General features: G+C 39.0%; 1 protein-coding gene across 1 annotated transcript; it reads right to left on the bottom strand.

Annotated features, from left to right (window-relative positions):
• Nucleotides 1-156: 156 nt before the first annotated feature.
• fbp2 (fructose-1,6-bisphosphatase 2) lies at nt 157-24,646 on the bottom strand. The gene is made up of 7 exons (XM_044027180.1): nt 24,391-24,646; nt 23,345-23,507; nt 22,496-22,588; nt 20,929-21,069; nt 20,249-20,386; nt 3,096-3,215; nt 157-1,129 (listed from the first exon to the last, which is right to left on the bottom strand). The coding sequence occupies exons 1-7, from the start codon at nt 24,561-24,563 to the stop codon at nt 944-946; spliced, it is 1,014 nt and encodes a 337-aa protein (XP_043883115.1). The 5' UTR covers nt 24,564-24,646; the 3' UTR covers nt 157-943.
• Nucleotides 24,647-26,078: the final 1,432 nt, after the last annotated feature.

The following is a 26,078-nucleotide window of genomic DNA, read 5'->3' on the forward strand; positions in this document are numbered from 1 at the left end:
TGTGGCCTCACGGAAACCAGACCAAAAGAGGAAGATGAACAGGAACAAGATACTGTAGACAACGTTCTGTCTCAGTTTAAACAATGAAATTATATTTTCTTATACGTACTGTTTAAGACATTCAGCTGAAAAAAGGAAGTGTTGACAGAACCTGGATGTTTTTATTCTTTTTATTTGGACGACAAGTGGAAAATCTTCACGCTCACTCACAAACATTTTCATATAAAAGTAAACATAACTACTAGGGCTGCACGATTCATTGTCAAACAATCAAAAATGGCTACACAAGCAAGTGCAGGGTTTAGTAAAGACATGCAATTGTTTGATAATATGAAGATAATATTTCTGTTATTGCTACAGGCGTTCACATTATCAGTCATTCCACTTCATCATACTACAATATCTCCCAAATGTTTTGATCTAACAATGCGGCTCTAATGTCTCCCCTTCATCCGTATGATCCAACGCCAGGCTATCGTTTACATTTTTGTAAACTGTAATTCAACTGTTTCTACTGATGTTGCTACAGAGACAACAGAGACAAAAACAAAGTTTGTCAGTCTTGTAACAGACGCCACGACTGGTCAGGTCACGGGTAGGTGGAAAGGATTTCGGGCTGGGACCTGAGCTGTTGACATAAGCTGAGAAATTGAAGGTGACACAACATCTGAAGGTCAGATTAACAAATAGACGTATTGCTCAAAACAACCAGGGTTAATAATAGTGTCAGGTTAAGGATTTGAACAACAATGGCTGATATATAGAATATATATATATAGAATAGTCACTATAACTTTATTACTGATCCTCCTGAATGATTTGCATTCTAATATATATACAATGATTAAGATTGGACGACTTGTAACGTCGCACACCACAGAGCCATGAACAGCACAGACACTCATTGTTGGAGATCTGGTCTTCATCAAAGCTTTTCTCAGCCTTAAGTGAACTTCTTGACAAACGACAGGTACTCGTTGACGTCATCAGGGGAGCCGACCACGAAGGGCACCCGCTGGTGCAGCGCTTCAGGCTGGACGTCCAGTATCCTCTGGGTGCCGGTGGTGGCGAGGCCTCCCGCCTGCTCGATGAGGAAGGCGACGGGGTTGCACTCGTACAGAAGCCTCAGCTACAGGGACGAGAGTTTTTGTTTTTTAAAGCTCAAACTGTGACGTAAATGTACTTAATAATAATAATAATGAATGAAAAAGGAATATACTGATATAAGTTCTGTATAAATGTAAGATATCCAAGACCAGAGGTGTAACACTTGTGGCCTGCGGACCATATGTGGCCCCCCCACTCGATTTTATGCGGCCTGTCTTTAAATATCAAGTTATAATGAGAAATGGTCCACAACTTCCTCTGCGTCAAAATATAGATACTAAATATGATTGTTAGCTATTGTCATGAACAGTGAGCAATTTTTTTTGTACCTTTAAATCTATTTAGGGTAAAATGATATATATATATATGAGCATGTTTAGTGTTTGTATTACAGTGGTCCATATGTTATTTCACCTTTATTTCAATTTGCATAATAAATGTGCATTTTTTCCTTCATGACAAACAAAACTCTATGAAATATCATCATGACTATGGTTATTGCCCTATCGTGATGGAATATTGTGGTATGATTTTACGGTAATTTCCCCACATAGAGTCTGAGACCCCATGTCCTGGACCTTCAAGCAAGCATGGATTTTCAATTGGTTCCTGTTGGCGGCCATGTTAGAGCGTCACGTGCTGATAATGTGTCGCCACACTTTGAAAACCCGAACTATCCCTTTAACTTGACAACAACATGCTATATGGCACACTGTAGATGGTCAAATAATAATTAAATAACATTAAATACCATGCTTGTGCTTCAGCTTCAGGATGTGAACACAAATAAAGACACGGAAGTCAGTAAAGTTTCACAGATGTACTGTCTCTGACGAAGAATGTGACTTGTGCTGTTTACCGAAATATTCTCTCAGGTCATTTCACAGTTTCATTTCCCAGACTGACATTTGTTTAAAAACCATGGGCAGCCACATTTGTCTGAAAAGTGAAAGTACTTTGGGGTTTTCTTGATAACATGTGTACAAATTATTTGTCCAGATAATCTAAGATAGTTCGGTGTGCAGCTGGTGCTAATTACACATCACTTTTTTTAGATATATATATATAGACTATATTCACCAATCACAATCTCTCTCATAGGACAAGTTTTGACACCATCTGTCCTGAACCATCAACCATCAAATCCTGATGAAACAATAGAGTTCATATTTCTCATTTTTCTCGTTTTATTAATTTTTTCCCAATACTGTAAGTGTATGTTTGTTGCATTTTCATTCTTTCCTAAATCATTTAATAGGATGTTCTCCCTGTGTGTGTGTGTGTGTGTGTGTGTGGGTTGTCTCCGGGTTCTCCTGTTTCCTCCCACAGTCCAAAAACATACAGATTTAGGGATTAAGTAAATTGCACACTCTAAATTGACCATAGGCGTGAGAGTGTGTCCTGTGATGGACTGGTGACCTGTCCAGAGTGACCCCTATGTCAGCTGGGATTAGCATCAGCGCCCCCCCCCCCGTGACCCTCATGTGGAGGATAAAATGGTAGCAGATGAAGACCTTGAGCAAACACTGTGATGTAATATAATATACAGTATAACCACCAATAAAGCAGTTAATCCACTCATGTTCACCACAAGCTCATATTAAAATAGTATTTTTGCTTTATAAGTTGATAACATATTAGTGATGAAACACCTGTAGACCACATGCTCAGCTGTCGGGAGGGAAAAAGGGTCAAAGGTTGTGGTTTATCTTTTGTTTCCAGCCTCGACAGTGTCTGAGCTTTATTTATCACCAGACGAGAAAAACAACTCTCACCTCAGGTTACACATCTGCTCAACTCACTGTACTGTGTGTCACAGTAATAAACCCCTTCATCTATGGAGAGCTGTGTAAGTTCACGGCTTTTCTCAAAACCTGCACTGTGGACCGTGGGGTCAGATATTTACAGTCAAAGAAAGAGCTTTTAAACGTTGGCGTTGGTGTTCATCTAACAACCTTACAGTGGTGGTGCTTCAGTGTGGCCGTTACCTTCCCCTTTGGGCTCTTCTCGTTGGCGGGGTACATGAAGATCCCTCCATAGGCGATGGTGCGGTGAACATCTGAGACCATTGACCCCACATAGCGGGATCCATAGGGAGCACTTCCATCCTGCAGCAGAGGAAAACAAGGTTTTCATCAGTGGTTTTATCAGTTTTATCCTGTGGTGGCGATGGTTCATGAAACATTTCACATTTGTACACTATTTAAATCCCATTCCTCTCCAGATATAGACTATGTTTCATTTGGGCACAGGTTTTGTTGTCTGGTGTTAGATTTAAATTTGAGGGTTCTTTTTGTTTGTTTTTTCCACAGAACCAGGTGCCAAAATATTGCACATGCAGTATACTGTTTTTTTCACATCATGCACAGATCATAGGTAGTGATATTTGTTTTACTCATTCTTTTAGACTGACAGATGCTGCTGTTACTTGTTACTGTTTATGTGAAAAAGGTCCTAAAGCGATATACTGAATACTAGTATGGAATACAGTTCAGTTAATATTCTTCTAGAAGAAGAAAAAAAATTCTTGCCAGAAAAACCTGAAAAAAGAGAGGAAATATAGTTTGCATATATAGATGATTTGTTTCAGTATTTATTTCTATTTCTTTTTATTTTAGAAACATACAGTTCATAGTGGGTGATATGGTATGTTTTTTATAGGGTAATGTTAATGCAGACCAGGCACGAGACTCAAATCAGAGTTGCAGCTCCAGCAGATTTGCTGAACAGCAAACAACAAACAGGTCAAAGTCCATCAACAGCTGCTGGGACATACAGTACAAATACGTATATATATACACACACACCTACAATAACAGGCTGTAAATAGATTGACGATGACGAGTTGGTTCAAAGTATGAAACGTACTTATGAACATTTTATCTTATCTTATGTGTCGTTTATGTCACTCCATGGAAAAGACACAGAGAATGTGAGAGGAGCTACAGTGAAGTGAGACACGTGTTCATCGTGTTCAGACAGAGAAACGTGATAAAGAGTCATGTGCTTGCTGAGTCATACCTCATTCATCACAGGGACACAGGGAGGGGTGTGAGTGTGCGTGTGTGTTTGTGTGTTTGTGTGTCCTGCAAGCAGACCCTCCTGCATAACAAAAAGACAGCTATTCTTATGAGGACACTGCACTGACTTGCATTCATTTGGACAGTCTCCATGATGACTATTGTTTCTAAAAAAAAGTCTGTGTTAATACAAGAAATCTTATCATTTATGTCCTTTTTGTCCCCCAAAAAATATTGACTTACATTCACTTCCTGGAGACTTACTCTGACCTTAACCATAATTACCACAGCCTAACCCTGACCTTAGCCTACCTTTAAAAACACGCCTTCACCTTAAAATGTAGTCATTCACATTATGGGGACTTGATTTTTGTCCCCATAAGGAAGACAAGTCCCCCATACTGTGACTGTGTAAGCAGATTTAGGTCCTCACAACATAAGGAATACCAGGTACACACACACACACACACACACACACACACTGTTGCTTCTGTGTTAAACATGTGTCGGATGTTCAACACAAACAGTAATACTCTATATTTGACATATTTTGCAAACGCCTCTAACACATACAGTAAACATTAAAAGATCTTACACCACACGACTGTTGAGAATCAGAAACAGGTTTATAGACACGGGTGTTTCCAGGAAGTCATACTTGATAAAAATGACTTCTAAAGAAAATTTCCTCAGAGTTGAAACTTGAAATCACCACTGGAACCTGTGACGGCACGAAATGAGCACCTGCTTTTTCTTTTTTTTTAAAAGAAGAACGGCGGGGAATAATGCTGAACTATATATACAGTATATATACATATATATATATAAAAGGAGGATACCAGTAAACTGTCTTTAAACTTCCTCTTTGGGTTTTTACAGCATTTTTAATCCAGCTCAGGTTATATTTCATAACCCCATGAAAGTGTGACAGTGAGTCACTCTGTGGTTACTTTGACATGACATGACAATCCTACATGATGTATTGTGCTGGGCCATGATGACAACTGCTTTTTTGACTGATATGTAGACATCTTTTATAAAGAGATAAACTGTGGCACAATATTCCTGTCAAAATGTTTGCAAGACGCCGAAAGTTCTGCAGCATCTCTTGACTTTAGTGGACACACAAAAGAACCCACTAAAGCAAAGACTATTAGGTTTGACACTGACTTTGCAAAAACGTAAATAAACAATTAGATTCATTCATATTTTTCAACTTTGTGTATTAACATTTCTCATGATTCATGTTTTAATTATGTTTTTAATAATCATCTTTTTGTGAAGTTTGTCAAGTTAAGATGAACAGATTTCACAATTATTTGTTATATTACATTATATGATATTATTCTTAGTGAGGCTTGTACTGTATGTGTACATGAGTCCTTTTAGGTTGTTCTGGAGTCATATAATGATAATATTACGTCATTTATTCATTGAACTAAGTTTAAAAGCTCAAACGGTAGTAATCTCATCACTGAGACAGACAGGATTCTGCAGGTCAAACACACACTTGGCTGGTTTTTGTGAAGTGCTGAGTGTGCATGTGTGGACGACAGAGGTTTCCTTAAAAAAAAAACAGCGTATTTCCTGCAGCGAGTGCGTGTGTGTCACCATCCTGCAGTTCAGCTGACTGAGCTGACTGTCTTCATCCTGTCTGTCCAGATCAACACGTCACATGGTCAGGACAGCCTGTCTGTTCCATCCTGCTTATCGATAGATGCACCCAAAACTCAAATGTCTTTAAATGTAATCCATTTGCTCCATTAATTAAGCTATTCTGAGTTCTCTGCAGTACTATATATTATATATATTTTAAATTCCCATTGAAAAAACGTATTATCAGCTGTGATGGACTGGTGACCAGTCCAGTGTGTACCCTGCCTTTCACCCTATGTCAGCTGGGATTGGCACTGGCGACCCCTGTGACCCTTGTGTGGAGGATAAAAGTGGTAGAAGACGGATGAATGGACGTATTATCAGTTCCTGATCTCACTGTCACTGTTAATGGCATGATGGATGGACTTCATTTCCACTTGATATCTTTAAATTAATTTAATTTATTTGGAAATAGGGACAGTACAGTGCAGTGTTTACATTCATTAGACAAGCTGTCAAAAACTTCTTTAAACTATTTTATTGTTTATTTGCCAAATAGCAAACTGAATTCACCTTTTTATACCCAAATTTGAGCCGAGTCACTGGGCTTTCAACCACTGGAACTATTTATTTTGCTCAGGAATGCAAGTAAACATATATTAACCATAATTTCACATCTTAATCAAGAAATGCTTTTCTGTTTTTATATAATATAATATCGAGGATCATACATACAGGATTGAACAACACATTATTTCTCATCAATAAACACAATACAGACAGATGTGATCACTGTGGGCAGGAGGAATCCATTCATCATGTTATAATACAATGTCAGAAATACCAAAGGGAGAGAGAAGTAATGATTAAAAAGTTGATTGGGAGGATATAGGATGTGTTGGTTAGTTGTGCATGTGTATAAATAGGTGTATGTATATGTATGCATATACAGGGTTTTTTGTGTGTTTTGTAGTATGTATATCTGTATATATATAATTATTATTTGTCTTATTTTTTTACTTTTAAGTAATAGTTCAGTTAGATCAACATTTCGATCCACACTCCATGCCAGATGGTGGCGCTAATCCACCAAATCGTTGTTTTCCAACCGCCATGAACCCTCAGAAAAGAAGAAGAAGAAGCATAAAGCGGAGACTGAACACACCTGCTCGACTTCACGCAGGTGTTCTTCAATCAGCTGATGACCGCTGATTGCTTCCTCCTCCTCTTCTTATTTAATCTTCATCCAGTCAACAGCTCCGTGATGTTACTTTGAAGAGAAGCTGCACGAGCCGTGGAAAGAAAAAACGAATACAAAAACGCGAAAAAACACTGAAACTGTTCCGAGAGGAGGGAACTTGTGGCGGCAATACACTAACCGCGGCTAAAACCACAAGAACGAAGAACGAAGGAACTTTAAAAAAAGAAGAGGAAAAAAAAGAAAACTACGGCGGCGTGACGTCAGACGCCGAAAAGATGGTCGCGTGCATCAACTCCTGTATGAAAACGCAGCATGGCGCTCGAGGATGGCGTGTTCGACCTGGTCCAGATTGGTGGCCCGTCCAGAATGGTGACTAACTTTTGCCCAGTTATCTTAATGGTGATTCTGTTTGCCGAATTATATGCTCAAATTTAGCACTGCTCATTGTCCGCTCAATTCTCCCTTAATGTTTAATTAGCCTTAGTTATTTGCTTAATTTCAGCTTTTGCTTGAGCTGTGCTTCATTTTATTTTTATATACTTAATTTATATCGCATACTAATAATTATATAGCTCAATTTTGGCTAACTCTTAGCTTAATTATTTGCTCAAAATTAGCCTTACTAAAAACAAGTTAAAATCGCTGCTGTGCTATGTTTATTTTGTTTATTTATTAGCATCACCATTAGCTGTACCCATGGGCTAGGTAATCTTCCTGGGGTCCTTCTTTTAAAAACAAAACAGTTAAGATCAATTTAAATTACAGACATTACATTATATACTGTAAATATCTTTGTTCAAACAAAGTCCTTCAGTTCATTTTGTTTCATATCTGAAGATAGTTACATCACAGTATTCACAACATTCCATAATTACAAACAGCAAATCATCATTCAACATAAATACATTCTACACAAGCATAGAAGCTAACATTGACATAGTTTTGACATGTATTATGTTATTTTGCAGCTCAAGTACAATCCCCCCAAAGGCATCTTTATTTGTTTCTTAAATGCCAATGCTTGTTTTGTGTTAATTAACGTTACTGACAATTTATTCCATTCTTTCATTGCTCTAAAGGTCACAGTTTGTTGATAAAAAATGGTTTTGAAACTTGGCATGAGAAATCAACCTGCAGTTGCCTGTCTTGTTGTATATCCATGTGACTCTAGATTTTGTTTAAATTGCTCATATATAAATTTGGGATTCTGCTGTAATATAATTTACATAATTTCCACACTAGTTCTGTATGGGCAGTGCAGAGCTAATCATGCTGCTTTGTTCTGCATAAGTTGTTGAAATATTTCTTTTTGGCAGTAGCCCAAATCAACTGGCAGTAGTTCATTGTGATATAATTAAAAAACTATTTATAATTACTTTTGTCAGGTCTGGTGTAATATAATTTCTGCATCTTCGAACCACAGCCAAGGCCTTACCCATCTTCTTCACTGTGGCCTCTACTTGTGTGGACCAAGACAGTTTGCTGTGAAGTAATTTAGCTTCTGTCACCTGTTCTATCGCTATTGCTCGAATTAGCTTTGTGACCATCTCTATTTTCAGCTCATGCTAGTTAAACTGACAAGGTTTATCTTTCATGTATTGTTGGAGGCAGATCATTGAGCTCTGATCCGTTTAAAACTGTATTCCTCAACCTTTCCACTTTGTGCCCAAAAAATGTATGCATGTTATTTGCTATATTCATATGCTTAGTAATGAAAATGCCATCACAATCAAGGAAAGTAGGCTGTGAGTATTTATTTCTTCCCATAATATTGTTCAACACGCCCCATAGCCTTTTGTCATTGTTTTTCTTTTTCTGTAGTTGTAGTGCATAGTACTGTTTCTTCTTAAAATTAAGTTTAGTTGCAAGATTTCTTAGTTTGCATTATTTTTGTTAATCATTACCACAACCACTTTTGTGAGCAACCGTTTTAGCTTGGTCCCTTACTTTCATAAGCTCCTTTAATTTATTGTCAAGCCATGGAGCTCTTTGAGACCTGCTAGTCCACTTCCTAATTGGTGCATGTTCATTAAAAGCAGGCTGGATAGTGTTTAAAAACAATGATAAAACATCACTCCAGTTTAGTTTCTGAAAAGTTTTTATAGCACCTTTTATGGATAACTTTGGGATGTGCTTTGGGAACACTTACATTCTTGGCAATGGCCACAATGTTATGATCACTACATCCTGTAGGTATGGACACAGCTTTTGTGAAGACATTGGGCTCTGAAACATAAATATGATCGATACGCGTTGATGTGTTACTGCCCATATAATTAGTACTCAGTCTAGTGGGATAGCAAGTTTTCTTTTAAGAGGGCATTTTTCATTGACCCAATCAATGTTTAGATCACTAACAGATACGATTTCCATATTTGTGTCACATATCCAGCATAATGCCAATGTCTATAGCAGCACCCCATAAGGAAAGGTTTTGAATATGGAGCATTAGCTTGAAGCCATATTACTTCTAGCTCATTATTCATCCAATCAGATTTTAATTTTACTGAGATATTGTTTTGGGCATAAATAGCCACACCACCTCCATATTTTGATCAGTCCTTTCTGTGTAGGCTGTAGCCCTCAATACTTAGTGCTTTAGTTGCTATTGTGTCATCAAGGTGGGTTTCAGATAATGCACAAATACCAATACCATTAGAATGCAATAAGTCCTCAATTTCATGTACTTTGTTCTGTAAGCTGCATATATTTAAATGTACAATCTTAAAACTTCTTAACACAGTTTGTAGCTTTGGAGCTTGTTGAGTGATGAGTTTATCGTACCTCAAGTAGGCAATATCGCCCCGTTGTCTTGCTGCTTTAAGTTTGGGGTTCAACTCCCTCCTCTTCTGACGCACTGATTCTGGATAATCCTAATTTATGAAGTAGTCGGTTCCCTTGAGGTTTTTGGCATTATGCATGACAATGTCTCTGTCTTTGATCCTAAGGAATTTCACCAGAAGTGGCCGAGGGCGAGGTTTCCCCTCTGGACTTCTTTGCCGATGCGTTGCACCTTCTCTATACCCATAGTGTTAGGGTCCAGATGTAATTTATCCTTTTAGGAGCGCTGTCACTTTCTCTTCTGATTTCATCTGCTTTAGCATCAATGATAAGCATGGATTCAGCCGGTTTATGTATTAACGTTTGAGCCCTAGATGTTTTAAGCTCGTCAACTTCTCTTTGGGTAAATTGTAAGATGATTCTTACTTTGTTTAGTTCTTTGAGCAGATTGTCCATACGTGCATTTGTATTGTCAACAAACGTACGCAAACAGGCTGTGAAGGCAATCTGTTGTTTATCCAGCATTTCCTTGAAATGCGTTTTTTGCTCTTCCAGCAGTTTGCGAACTTGCTCCGAGGTTACGTATTGTGCCTCCTTGTCCTTCTCCTTTTTGCTAGCCATCCTTGTTTTGCGAGGTATTGTTGATGTTAGCTACCCAGCGTAAGCCGAGTGCTATCCAAAAAAAAGAACGTGGCCCACGGTAACACCGCGCGTGCCAACGGTATCTTCACAGTTGATCAGAACAGTTCGGTCTGATCAGCTGTTAACTCACTGTTCCACTCAAGGTCATTACTATTGCGTTTTTTACTGGAAAGACTTATTTGTTTGTTAAATGTTAAAAAAACGATTAAGGGTTATACAGTCCCTGACAAAAGTCTTGTCACTTATCCATTTTGTAGAAAAAACAGCTCATAACCTACCTTTAAATTAATCCATTGGTTTTAGAAATGGCTCATATGAAAGCTAAAACCCTCCCAAATCATGTTCAATATACTAAAATAAATTTGCTTCACTGAAGAAAGATTGATCATTTAATGAACACAGAAAGGTCAGATTTTGGTAAGACAAAAGTTTTGTCGCCTACAGAGAGTAATGTGAAAATTGAACAAGTAATTTACTTCAAATACAAAAATATGCTGCATAACATCAGCAAATTAAGCAGTGGTGCTGTGAGATCCATATTTAATATCTTGTATGACTTCCATGAGCTTGCAGGACTGCATCCATGCGGTTCGATAATGATTCATGCAAGTCATCAGGAATAGCAAAGAAAGCAGTCTTACATGCCTCCCAGAGTTCATCAAGATTCTTTGGTATTGTCTTCCATGCTTCCTCTTTCATTCTACCCCAGACATGCTCAATGATGTTCATGTCTGGTGACTGGGCTGGCCAGTCCTGGAGCACCTTGATCTTCATCGCCTTGAGGAACTTTGACGTAGAGGTGGAAGTATGCGATGGGGGACCATCCTGCTGCAAAATTTTTTCTTTTATGTTTGGGAATGTAAGAGGTAGCTAATACTTCTTGAAATTTTAGGCTATTGATATTGCCTTCCACCCTGCAAATCTCTCACACACCCCTTTACTGGATGTAACCCCAGACCATGATTTTTCCACCACCAAACTTAACTGTTTTCTGGGTGAATCTCGGATCTATGCGGGCTCCAGTAGTTCTCCTGCAATATTTGCGGCGGCTGTGATGTAATTCAACCGAAGATTCATCTGAGAAATCCACCTTCTGCCACTTTTCCAGCGTCCATCCTTTTAGCAGGCTGTGGGCCTTGGCAAATGCCACACATTTTTTTAATTGCCTTTTGTTAAGTGATGGTTTCTGAGCACAGAGGCCATTTCGAGACAGAATTCTACGAACTGTTCTGGTTGACATGGGGACTTGAGGTGACCAGGCCTGGTGAAGCTCTGCTGCAGTGGAAAAGGGGCTGGCCTTGGATTTTCGAGCAGTTGTCTTGCAGGGTCTGCCGGACCTGGGCTTGTCAAAAACATCTCCAGTCTTTTCTAATCTTTTTCTTACACTTTGTATTTGATGCTGAGACACATTGAAGTTGTCAGCCACCTCAGCAGTGGATCTGGTCTTCAGCCTCTTGATAATCAACGCTTTGGTCTCAGGGTGAATCTTAGGCATGTTGTCAGAGGTCAAGTTGCAGTTGAAGTGAATGTCTGGTGTGATGGGGTTCTTTTTATACACACCCGCTAATTGATTGATCAATTATTGATCACAGGAGAGGCTGTAATCTAGGATTGGGTGCATCATATGACAAGGCGACAAGACTTTTGTCTTTGCAAAAACTAAATCAGTGGGCTTTACCAAGCTGTGAACGTTAGAATGCTTTTCAGAAGTTTCATTTGGCACCAAAACATAACTTCAAAAACTGTTGGGATTAAAATTAGCCATTTCTTGTAAAAAAAAATTGATTAGACATATATTTAAGGGGCACTTAAGGTCAACTTGTACCCAGGCGACAAGACTTTTGTCAGGGACTGTACATGTCTTTTATAATTCTTAACTTTTAATGTAGTCATTAAAATACAAACTTTTTCTTTTAAAGGAACAACCTGCTTCCTGCTCACGGAGACCTGGTCGGACCCGCCATATACAAAAGCCTGAGGCTGTCAAAAAAAGGTGAGTGACACCTTTAGAGATAATTTACTACATTGAAAATGTTATAGCTAATTTTCATAATGTATTTAACTGATGGCAATATATCATTAATTTAATCACACATGTATAATATAAGTTGTTTGTGTTTTTAAAGTGTGGCTGTATGAGGTACTGACATTTCTATCCTTGAACTTATAGGCATTCCTTAAATCTTAATCAACTTTATTCTACATCACTTGTGATTATGTTAATTTCTTTGTTTCACTGTTAGTATAGAATTTGTGCTGGCAGCAATGTTTTCACTGTGAGTCTTTATATCTCAGGCTGGGTGAACCATGTCTGTACTAGGGATGTAACGATTACCGGTATGACGATAAACCACAGTAAAATTCCCGACGGTTAGTACTACAGTTTCAAATTTTAATTATCGTTAAAACCGTGATTGATTACAATCTGATGACCGAAAAACTCAGTGATACTGCTCATTTCCTGAAGAAGCAGCGGCACCTGAACGGCACTCGCCCCCAGTAAAAAAACAAGATCAGAAGTCTGGGCATATTTTGCATTTTTAAATGATGTTGACGGTAAAATAATTGAAGACAAAAAAAACACCACGAAGGGGGGTAACACTTCCGTGACCACCACCCACAACGTTTCAGCGAGTGTAAAGTAAGTCAACAAAAACGGGATTTCGGAATAGTGGGAAATGTCATGGTTTGTCTGTAAAACGTTCCTATTTTCTCAATAAAGGAAACCTAAGTTAAGTGTTACCTAACGTTACTCCTGTAAAAATACATGTTATTGGGCGCTATCAGCGAAAGCGAGTAGTGTGTGCAGACGACACGTACCGTAGCAGAGCAAAATATGTTTGTTTCTGTGTTTTTTATTTTATTTTCATGCTGTGTACGACCGCTGCTACTTAATTATTATCCGACAGAGTGAGGACCTGTGTGTGTGTGTGTGTGCGCGCGCGCGTCAGTCAGTCAGATGATAATTATTAATAATAATAATAATAATGATAATCATATAATATAAAATATATTTTTTAAAATAAAACTTTGTTAAAAGATTTCAGTGTGTGTTCAGTACTTTTTGAACACATCTAACAATACCGTGATAATATTGATAACCGTGATAATTTTGGTCACAATAACCGTGATATGAAATTTTCATATCGTTACATCCCTAGTCTGTACCTCATACAAACACATTGTAGAACACCTTACCTAGTTATTTTACACCTGTAACTGTATGAACTTGAACATTGTCAAGGCTGGAGACTGGACTCAAACATTTTTTGTTTGTTTGTTTTTTCCCCCCAGATTGATCTTCATGAAGATTGTCAAATAGTAGGTGTCATGATTTAATTCTGGGTGGCTGCCGTGTCCCCACTCTTTCTTGGCTGCTGTGCCTACATCTCTCTGCATTGTCCATCATGGCCACGTTCTTTTTATTCTCCTGCTTTCCGTCTGTCAAATAGCTTAGGGTTGTACATGGAGCATTTGCCACAGGTTGGTTTTATATGTTCCTGTCCACTTTATTGAGTGGTCTGAATTTGTAAGATGTAAATCTGGTCCTCGTTGGTTATATTTTTGTGGAACTGCTGAGCGAGTGATTTGAAAGAATGAGGTGACCAATGGAGTGTTTGAAATTCTCTCTGAAATAATGGGTTGTGTGTGACTGAGATGCCTGGATTGAATGGTTAAGATGGTCTGAGAATATGATTATGTTCAGCAGTTCACATTACAGTAGATATGGTGTCTTGAAGGGTTTAGATGCTTGATAAGTTATAATGCACTAACATTTCCTTTTTAGGTCTGTCTACAAAGGGTGAGTCCATATTTTTGTATTTCCTCTCCGGGGGCTACTCTCTTGGCCTCCATGTGTGGTAGGGTTTGCAGAGTAGGGGAATAAACAAAAGAAAACTTGTGTGTTGTATATTTTTCAAAGTGAAGGTACTTAGGTGTCGGCAACTGACTTGCTAGTCTAGCTGCCCACAGCTAACTAACTCACATGCAAAGGTAAAAACACGCCTCTTAATGGAGGCGTTTTCTTGCCTTGCCACTCTGCTCTTAACCACTTTTTCTTTCCAACTAATACGCAGGCCTCGGGCCATCGCTCTTCCGGCCGCCGTGTCGATCTGTCCTGAATCTTGTGCCTTTCCTCACGTCTAAAAGGAAAAAAAAAATCAACTTGAACTGTTTTCTTTAGCACTAAAATAGTGATGTTGGAGGACCAGATCTTAAATGAGGTTTAAATGGATGTTGGTGTATAGTTAAAGTTAGATGGTAGGAATAAAATTAATGTTGTGCCTTGTACGTTCTGTCACAAGGCTTAGACTTCTTGGCCGCTGTGCCTTTGTTTTTTTTTATCTCTTTTCTATCGTGGCCATTAATCTACTGTTAACCCTAGAACGTTAAAATAGATCCTGGTGATCTACAAATACAGTACCTGGCTTTGGATGGCAGCCATGCCATTGCCTTTATATTGCCATACGTGCCTTAATGCAAGTAGGCCATGATCGCTAACTGTGCCCGTGCCTTCATGACATACTTGTGTCATTGTATGTGTGGCTTTGCGCGTATAGTCATTTTACATAGGCAAACATGGGTGCCTTCCGTATCCATGCACAGTAAGTGAACTAACCTGTACTTTCCTTCTAGCATCAGTCAAGAGGAGCACCGACATCCCTGCATGTCCATCTTAATTAGATTGCGTTTTAGTTTAGTTTAAAATTTCAAATGTTAAGTGCAGTTTTTCCTTTCTTGCTGGGCCGCCGTGCCATTACTATACCTGCTCTGACCTGAATCTTTATTCTTCATGGCCACTGTGTCATGACTGTACTTGGTCTTGGTGTTTAGGCCAGTCTATCATTTCTGATCTGTTTTTCCTACCAATTTGTTCTGGTAGAGTGTGTGTGTGTGAGTGAGTGATGACTGACTTGGACTGACCTTTGGACCAAGACTAACACTCCAATTGACTTTACTGCACCAGAAAGGTGAACAAAATTTATGCTGCAAGACTGACAAGATGCACACTAATTAGACAACAAGCAAATTCAAATTCTTTCTGAAACAGGTAAAATCTTTACCTTTCAGGTAAGTATTAAAGGCCTTTGCCACATGATCTTTGTGGGTAAATCGTGTCCACTCAATTTATAAAGTTAATTTGCATCTAAACATTTACAATGCCTGACACAATGGCATTACAATAATCACATTTTTTTGTTTTGCGTTACTGAGTGCAAAGGCCTTTATTTACACACTGACGCATGCCAAGACTGCCGTCATGGCATGTGTCACTGTCTCTCTCGCTGTTCTGTCTGTCCTGTGTGTCTTTCTGTCTGTCTGTCTTGTGAGTCTGGTGTCAGTCCGTCTGTCCTGTGTGTCGGATTTAGTCACATTTTTAGTCTCAACTTAAGTGGATGATTTTAAAGTTGATTAGTCTTGAGGCGTCTGATTTCTGCAGGGTATTCTGGTACCTTATTTTGAAATGGCTTTAATTTAAACATTTAATTTTGGTCTTGAATCTCAGGTATAGTTGCAACTTGGACTGTTGACAAACGTGGAAGCTGATGAATCATGTAGTAAATGCATCAGTTTACTCTAGCTTGTTAAAAGTTCTTTCAAAGTGCTGTAAAAATGTAGTGATTGATTATGATGAGCTAGACCAGGTCTTCCTTTATTCTCAACTGGTAATTGCTTTGATAAGATAACTGGTTCCTGATTTGAATTTGAAGCTAAACTAGTCATATTAGATTGTAGGTGTTATTCAGCCCATGGATAATGTTATGATTTACTTTTAAATCTGGCATTTGTTGGCACACTTTTGATATCCATTTAAGTCTTAAACTTTACGCACTGCCATCAGCCTTTGTAGTCGCTAACTGAAATCGCATTCAATATTAATGCTGACTTGTCTCACTCTGCCAAGTTTTTTTCCTTCTAAAGGAGTTGAACCTTTTTGTGTTCATAGTCTGTTTGCGATGGGAGGCCTCCCAGCAGGGCGATTTTTATCTTCCCCTGCATAACGATGCGTTACTCGCCTTAGGGATGCAGGGCTATCCTGCATAGTTTCTTTTTAAAAATTAGATTGTAGGTTGCAGGATTAGAGCGCGTTTCTTTTCTTTAGGAGGACACAAACCTGGCAGAGAGACAACTCGGATTATTTAAGTGAAAGTTGCGCCAAATGTTCAAACTTTTTATCTTTCTTTCTCTAGAATTTGGCTTAATGTTAAAGACTGTTGTGCAAGTACCCTCTTGGAGCAGGAGTGAGCAGCTGCAGCTTTTTAATTTATTTTTCGTTATTTGATTTGTTTCTTGGATTGACTTGGTGTCTGGAGCTTTGTGTTTAACGGTGATCATGTAAACGTGTAAACACAAGTGGTCTTTTGCCTCTTATTTGCGAAACTGGCAGCTGGTTGATATGATAGGACATTATGGCTTGCCCAAAGTGGGATTTTTGATGGAGCATAGGGTTAACACCTCACCATACACTAGCTATTTCAGCGAACAAGTGTCTGTAGTCTTATTACCCATGACTTTCTTTCAAATTTCAGCTTGTAGAGTCATTAGGAAGATGCTTAATCCCAATGTCTTGGTTGGTTGCATGAGAAACTGCTATCTCTTAGATGTGTTGGCGAAGTTCCTCCTGATTTTTGTAGACTTGCCCTAAAGTTTCTCTCCGCTTTAACTCTTGTTGAGCTATGCATTAAATGATTCCTCCAACTTGTCTCCATATCAATTTTTTTCTTCCTGCAGCCTTCCACCACCCACTGCTGCTGTTGCATCTGCTAAAGGTAGCCGTATCCTGATTCACTGCGTCTTCATGTGTTGGGTAAGAAGTGTCATTAGACTACTAACAATGTAAACACCTTTTAAATGCTCGACCTAATTTACCCAAATGCTTCATCAGTTTAGGACACAAAATCATTGAGTTTGACATTGTTGGGGTCAGTAACCTGACCTCTAAATGTTTGGGAAACCATGCAAAAGATCGCAAGCTCTCTGCATGACCCAACAGCATCGATGTTTGAGTTATTTAATTGCTCAATTTTTAAATCAGTCAAGATTTTATGAGCTCTGTCTTCTTCACACAACAGAGAACGAGGTAAATTGAGTCGACTAACATGGTAAGGCATTTCGTCCTTCCCCTTCTTCTCTGTGTGTGAGAATATCTGGCCACGGATCCTGACTGAGTGGCATACCATGGCTGTGCAGTTTCCAAAATCAGACAAGGATCCATCTGATTTTGTGACTCGTCCTGTCGTGATATGCATGTATCTTCCTCCGAAACAAAGGATTGGAATGGACAGGTTTTTAGTTTAAATCACATCACATCACTTGTAGATGGTGAAGCATTTGTTTAAATTGTGGTCAAGCATTTTCAGGTGTCTGCTTTGTTTATACTCTGGTGCCACGTCTTTCCAAACACACGAGAAGCTCTGAATTGTGAAACTGCTGCCTCTTGCAGATGTTACGGCAGCAATGGCTGTTGAAAGGCTGCGGGAAGAGAAAATGAGATCTGAGGACAGGAAAGTGGAATTGATTTCATGCTTAGCAAAATGAGGGTTTCAGCAGAGGACCTTTTTGTGGCGAGGCTACAGAATCAGAAGGAACGTTTGTCTGGGCAACTGTGAGATTTACAGTTTTTCATGCAGCCAACCAAGACGTTGGGGTTAGCATCATCCCAAATGGCTGGCAAAGATTGCTTGTAACTGTCAGTGTAGGACAGGAAAGGCAGGTATAGGTTAGGGAGGGCATCCATCGGTGAGCTCTGACTGGATGTGAGGACCTGTCACCCTTGACCAGGTGAGCTACCTGAAGATTTGTCATTTGTTTACTTCTTTTTTTTTTCGTCTTGTGACTTATCAAATTCTTCCGTGTTTTAAAGAGATGAAGGCTGCAGCACATTCCTGGATCAGAGGACTCCATGTTGGACACCACGACCTGGAGAAGTCCCGTCCTGGATGGCTGCGGTGATGACCTAGCCCAAGATGAACCGATCGTTCTACGACGAGGACTTCGCCCAAGATGAATCGACCCTTCTACGACGAGGACTTCGCCCAAGGACCCTTATATGACGAGGACTACGCCCAAGATGAACCGACCTTTTCCACGGGATGTCGTCAGGTACGTTCTTTCAGATGGTACTCAATATGTGTAATCCATATTTACTTAATCCTAAAGTATGCTGACTCTTATTTATTTTTTTATTTTTTTGTTAGATGTTGGACCTTGCCAAACTGTGCACATGCCTCAGTGGCTGCTACGTCACTCTGCCCAACAGGACATGGTTAAATGGACTTTAACCCCCTCTGTCTCCCATCTGATGCATCACCACACTAAAATATAGACAGTGCTACTTTCAGCATGACCCAACAGCATTAATGTTTAAGTTATTTAATTGCTCAATTTTTAAATCAGTCAAGATTTTATGAGCTGGGTCTTCTTCACACAACAGAGAACGAGGTAAATTGAGTCGACTCGTAACATGGTAAGGCATTTCGTCCTTCCCCTTCTTCTCTGTGTGTGAGGAAATCTGGCCACGGATCCTGACTGAGTGGCATACCATGGCTGTGCAGTTTCCAAAATCAGACAAGGATCCATCTGATTTTGTGACTCGGCTTGTCATGATATGCATTTATCTTCCTCTAGGTTTGTAGTGTAAATCACATCACTAGATGGTGATGGTGCACAGACACTGCTACTTTCAGCCTGTAATGTTAGGCATTGAAAAGTTGTATTTATTGCCTTCTTTATATCAAGTAAAACTTTTGTTCTTAACTTTATGGTTGACTTGTATTTTTTCTGTGATGAGTGTCATTCTGACAAGTTAGTGCTTTGAACTTAAAGATGTGGAATTCTTTTAAAACAAATTGCACTGTTCTGTTACTGTAGACTTGGCACATTTTGACACTGCTCTAAGTGTTCGGTTGATCTTAACCAGAAAACTTAAACCCCTTTATGGATTTGTACAAGGTTTTAAAGGGAATATAATAAATTGGACTCTAAAGCAGGGAATGCTACAGTGGATGGTGATGCTGCTACTTGCCCCCATCTCACAACTTCCTTACTTCTAGCCACTAACACTAAATATGGCTATTGCATAAAAATATGCCACTGAACATTAGACTAATTTGCTTTAAAATGCCTTCTTTTAACTACAGATGTATTTTTACTATTTTTTCATCTGGCTTTTCATTTTATCTTTTAATTCTGTCTTTACCATTTTACGCTAAAAGGCTTTATTTTTCTACTATGGAAAGCACATTGTAGAGTTACAAATAAATACAAATAGTTATTTGAACAGTGTTGCAGTACCATTAACAGCAGCCACACATGCAGTGCTACTATTTCTGTCTCACCCTCAGGTATAGGAATAACTTGTGCTCAAACCCTAATTATATTTTAGCATTACAAAATGTCATTTTGGTGAAAGAGCTTCTAAACACTGTATTAACCATTACAGCAACATAAAAAATGCTGTTAATTTAGAGCATCTGTGGCTTTTAGGAGGTGGTCTTATAAATTTGTTCACCACTGTATGTATATGTCAGATTATAGCACAAGGCTAATTTCCATCTGCAGTATCTTTGCACCATTGTAAATGAACATGGACATTTTAGCCGTTAAACAGCTTGTTAGTGCTGCAGAAGTCCTCATGCAAACCCAGTCAACCCAGGAGCGGAGGCTTCGTCAGGGCTCACATGAGTGTGAGAGGCCACTGGTGTGTGAACTCCTGTCTGACTGAGCACAGGAATCTCAGAGAGACTCAAGTGTGTTTCTACTGTAGTGTTTTTAGTTGAACATGTCCCAAACCACAGACGTGAAACTCCAACAGATTAATGTCACAGTTTTATGTATGTAATGTTATGTAAAACCTAGCAGACGTTTGTGTTCGTATTGAGTTAATTTGTGTTCCTCTCACCTCTGGGTATTTCTTGTGCTTCAGGTACTCGTTGATGGAGCGGTGGAAGTATTTGGCGTAGCCTTCATTCATACTGTAGATCTTTCCCTTCTGTTTGATCTTCACGTTCCTCTCAGTGAGGATGAACTCACCGATACCCTAACAGAAAAATAAAGACAACATTTATGTGTCACTATCGGTTTGTACTTTTGAATGAGCTCAGCATTTAAACTTAATTCAGATTTGATTTGAGGAAAATATGAGTGAAATCAGCTCTTTGGCTTTCGACCCTGTATGAGACCTTTATTTTATTTATTTTTTACCTGTTTTTATTGTTTATTGCTCTTTGTTTCTTTAGGTCTTTTAGGTAATTTATATTTATCGATGTTGCTCAGCAGGTTACATGTAAAACAGGCTCATTAGATTATTTTATCATTTACACCTTTGTATTACATGATATCATTTATTTAAGGTGAGTTTAATTTGATGCACATGAAAAAGATTTATTTGTTTGCAGATGTAATATACATACGATACATGTTTTCTCTCAGTGAAGCAGTTATTGAAACCATAAATGACAATGATTGAGACAAAGGTGGAGACAACAGCGACTGTCCGAGAGTCACTTCACCATCACAGATTGATGTTGATATGTACAAACTGAGACATTTGAATAGACTCTTAGAGTCTTAACAACTCACAGGGTCCAGCATGAAGAAGTTGAGGCCAGCTCCAGTGCTGAGAGCCACCAGGGTGGCGCTGCCGTAGAGGGCGTAGCCGGCACAGACGATGTTGTTGCCCTGCTGCAGGGCGTCTTTCTCTGTGGGCTCCCCATCTGATGTCTGAGTGACCCCGGAGAAGAAATAACACAGAAATAACACAGAACAGAAAAATCAAATCTGGTGTCAAGACAAAATGTGCGTGTGGGTCTACATTTATGGCTGAGCTGTAAAATAATCAGTCTTATATAAAGTACTTTAAAGTCATTTACCCGAAAATGACTTAGGTAGAAGATGAATACACGTTTTATCATATTACTTTAGTAAAAGTCTTAAAGTATACTGTATGTAGTATCAAAAGTAATTTTCTGATATAAAATGTACTTAAGTTTTAGTACAAAAAAGTAAGGAGTAAGGATTGAGCCAGTAAGGCTAGTTGTCTTTCAACTGGAAGGTTTGTGGGTTCAATTCCTGCCTCTGCTCGTCTATAGAAAAAGCTAGTTTTTAAATACAGACCATTACCACTATTCTTCTGGTTTTATTTGGTTGTAACAAGACAGTTAAAGGAAATGTAGAGGAATAAAAGTAAAAGTTGCTAGAAATATAAATAACAAAGTAAAGAACAGATACAGTACAGTACAGTAACAAAGTATTTGTACTTTGTTACATTACAACACTGAAAAATATGTCAAACAATCTGTAACGTCTAATGAAGGAAAATGCAATGAAATATTGGAAAGTGAAACTGCAACTGCACTTATTTGTGGCTTATAAACTGATTTAGGTTGACATGTAATAAATCAATCAAAATCGATCAATCATGTAGCTTCGCTTCCTGTTTCTACACCAACCACACATACTGTTTATCTAAAAATGGTTAGATTTATCTGTGGCTGCAGTTTAATAAATTTAACCTGGATAAACTGGACATTATCGCTCTCTGGTGGCTGCTGAGTGTAACTGCAGCTGTGTATTCACTCTATAAACACACCAACACTGTGATTGTATACGCTCACCCTAGTCCAGTGGATCTCAAACTTTCTATATATACAGTATATATGTTATATTGAACTCTTGAAGTAACATTATCACTGACGTTAAAATACAGTGAGACAGATTTATTTCCAATGAGATCATTTGCTCTCTCATCCTCCTCTTCCTCACACATACTTCACACACTCGTATGGTGAAGTTAGACTAAGATGTTTTCTTGTTATTTGTTTCATTTTCTATGCACTCCACCCTACTCTGATCACATACCCTGGTATATATACAGTAGAACAGTATTTCTGATTTTTCTCCAAGTACTACCAGAGGAAACTCGTGTAGCACCACAGTTTGAGAACCGTGGCCCTATGCAACCGCGAAACCCTCCTTAAATGTTTGTTGAACAACACCCGAGCGACTCAAGTTACATACACAACAACAAAAGATTATTTCTAACACTTAATATCCTTAATATTATTTTTTTCTGATACCAAAGGGAGATTAGAAGAATATTCTGTGGAGCTTGTGAACGTGTGAGAGTCTCTGCTGAGGTCAAACTCACCCGTTTGTAAATGGCAAATATGGTGCCGATAGAAGCCAAGCAGTCGATGTTACTGGAGCCGTCCAGAGGGTCAAAGCAGACCACGTACTTCCCCTGTGACAAGAGATAAAAACAAACCAAGGAGCTAGTTTTGTTAGTTTTTGAGTCAGTCTGTGTGTGGACGTGTGCATGCGACTGGGATGAGTCTTGTGTTTCGAGAGTTGGTTAAAAATAAGAAAAAAAGCACAATATAAAAACTTTCTACTGCGAGATATTTTAAAAATGACGTCTTTAACCTGCATTATCCCACATGTATTGTATTGTCCTTTATATGTAGCTGTCTCAAATTATAATAGTCTTATATAAAAGTATAAGTTTAAACCTATTGTCTGAACAAAATTAAATTGACTACCAGTGAACAACATTTGCAGGTTTTCTGATACTTGTTTATCATTATTTATTTTGTTCTCAGGGTCAAATGAATCCATTTGTTAAAGGATTATGTCAACTCTGCAGGCACAGTAAATATTCTAAATATACATCCAGTAAAAGCAACTCTATGTCTGAAGTTTATGGTCATGAATATTGTATTTAATCAAATGTCTCATGGCCTAGAAACATGTCATAATACAGCATAATACACTACCAAACCTATGCTCATAAGTTGCTTAGTGTAATGATTCCTTCATTCATTTAGAGAAAGATACTCTGATTGTGTTCCTGCAACAGCCACAGAAAGTCACACTATGGCGACACCAAGTGGACACAAGAAGTAACAGTTTTAATGTTTGTCTGAAGAGAAATCGCGAGCTACCCAGAAACCAGAAACGACCCAGACTCCGTCGTCATCGGCTGGTGTTCTCGTCTCACCCTCTTGTCCTTGGGAGTGATGATGAGTCCCTCGTTCTCCTCAGAAACCATGCAGCACGTGCTGTAAGAGGCCTGCAGCATGTTGATGACCAGGTCGTTGGACAGCACGTCCAGCTTCTTCACATCGTCCCCTGTCACGTTCACAGAGCCCGCCAGGCCCTGTCTGCACACGCAGACAAACCAGTCAGACTATGACCTTTGATCTTTGATGAACTCATCCATTAATCCCGAGTCTAGTGCCAGTAATTCTCCTTCATATGGGACTTTTAATATCAGGAAGAGATTCATCTGAGCCTGAGTCAAATATGGACCAGGAGACTTTACATCTAACCCAGAACAGAAGATCATCTACTGTTGCAGCCATTGAACTAACAACCAACTATGTTATTGTAGCTACACACTGAAGGGATAGTTCAGTTGTGGTTGTACAGGTAATGATGCATAGTGCTGACTTAGTAAACCGCTAACTCTCCTGTTAAAGGTACAGCGTGTAGCATTTAGCCAAATGTTTCACCTAAATATCCCTCACTTTTCCGTCCCTTTCCTGTAGGACTTTTGTGGCCTTCATTTGTCGTCAAAACTCAAAAGATGTTTAGTAGCTCCATGCTGGGCTGTTGTAAAGTCATGGTGGTCCTAATATAAACAATTATTCATACAATCAGGTGACCGTACACATAACAAATACTTGTATTTGTTTGGAAACTGGCAACTCTCCAATGTCAATTCCCTGTACAATGAAGTGGCTGTTGTGCTATTTTTAATCAAAAATGTTGCAGGCTTTTTTTGTTATATCTCTTGTTGGGGTTGAATCTATAGCACAAATATAAGTTCATATCTAAACATATGAACACAACCTCAGGGTAGATGAATCATTCTTGCTCCATAAAAACAAACTTTGGCTGTGCTGCTGCTGACCTCTGACCTCTTTGAATGCAAGCAATACAAGTCAATACAGCATCTTTACATCATGGTATATTATAAAAAAAGATTCCTACATATCTCTCCCGTTGTATCATACACATCAAGTCCACTACGTGAGCACTCACAGATGGGCCAGGCCTGCCTTGCGCACAGCAGAGGAAATGGCTTTGATGGCCGTCAGCATGGCGTTGATGAGTTGGGTCAGCTCACCCGTCGCCCCCTTGGCCTGGCGCCCGGTCTCTATGACGAACCGAGTCAGGGTCCATACATTTGTGTCAAAGGCCGACTGGTCGGACATGCTGGTTCTCCTGTGTCTCCCTGGTAGAGGAGCTTGTTTTGCAAGTGACAGCAAGTGAGCGGCCGCACTCTTAGCCAAGTCCTTTATACACCCAGAGCGACGCAGCTGAGCCAGGGAATCTATTTGTGATTACAGCGCTGAGGGGAAGAGAGAGTGTGTATGTGTGGTGCGTGTGATGGGTGTTGGGTATCATCTGTAGATACCGGGACACTCTAATCCTGCACAACACATAAGCAATGAGCAGCTTTTTCATCACTTAAGTCAAAAAGACTTAGAACTTGGGAACTTTGCTTTTTTTGTTTGGACATGAAGCTGAGAACATTGTCTCTGTGACAACAGGAAGAGAATCTTTTTATGCATTATATCCAGGTTCGCACAGGGAACAATAAGATCATGATTAAAAAGAATCGTCCTGTTTGCCTCAGTTGAGACGTCCAGTTGGTAATGTTTTTTGTTTTTTGATGAACTTCAAACTACAGTTCCGAGCAGCAGATACAGAACAGTTCAACCTCCTTATTCTGTACTCTGGGTCCAGAGATGTGACTTTTATACTTTCATATCCAGACACACTGGACTCACACAGCAACTGAAATGGGCTTCAAATGTCATTGGGTCCATGTGAGTTGTAACTGACCTTTAGCTCAAAGGTCATCTCCACTGAGTGAAGGAACTGCTCACTTGCAGGCAGTGTGTTGTTAAAATGTTTCCCTTTAAAAAAGGAAACACATTTTAAAGGAAAATAAATGTTACACGTTTAATCAATTGTCATCTAAAAACACATCACTCTTCCATGTTTTAGTTATTTTATTATTTTTTTTAAATACAGAAGTATTTGCCTAAAGTCAATAAATACATGTTATTGTAAAAGGTGACTTCAGAAGAAGTGATGCAGAATACAAATCACATCATAAAGGCAGCAGGTTTTGTTCGCAGAGAGGTGTTTTTTGGTCCTTCACATATCTAGAATATAAGTTCATTCATATTGAAACACAACTGGAAGTCAACTGAATAAGAATCATCATTATAGTGCACTTTGTGGAATGTGTGCGTTATTGTTACTTACCGCGGCTATTCTATTTCCACTGAAACATATTTGGATGCAGTAAAGATCTTTCTGTAATCTGAGGTATGATTCAAGCTCCAGAAGTTACACATGACCTTTTTTCAGGCAAAGCTCCAGAAAACTGGAAACTCTCCAATGTCAATTCCCCAAACCATGAGATATTTATTGTGTTATTTTTACATCACAAGTGTTGCAGAATGTTTTGTTAAGTCTCTTGCTGGTGTTGAAATGTACGTTAAAGCTACAGAGTTCACTGTCCCGCTCACAGTAGATCGGCACAACCTCGATAACGCAAACATTAGTTCATATCATCTCTGCTGTTCCTGTTGTTCCCCCTGTACTGACCGACTACTTCTAAACTTATGAACACAACCTCAGGGTCTTACATGAGTCGTTCTTGTTCGGTAAAAATAAACTATTGGTCGACAGAGTGTAACGCATCACTGAAGCTC

The sequence above is a fragment of the Solea senegalensis genome, linkage group LG5, assembly GCF_019176455.1.
Source record: "Solea senegalensis isolate Sse05_10M linkage group LG5, IFAPA_SoseM_1, whole genome shotgun sequence".
Taxonomy (NCBI): domain Eukaryota; kingdom Metazoa; phylum Chordata; class Actinopteri; order Pleuronectiformes; family Soleidae; genus Solea; species Solea senegalensis.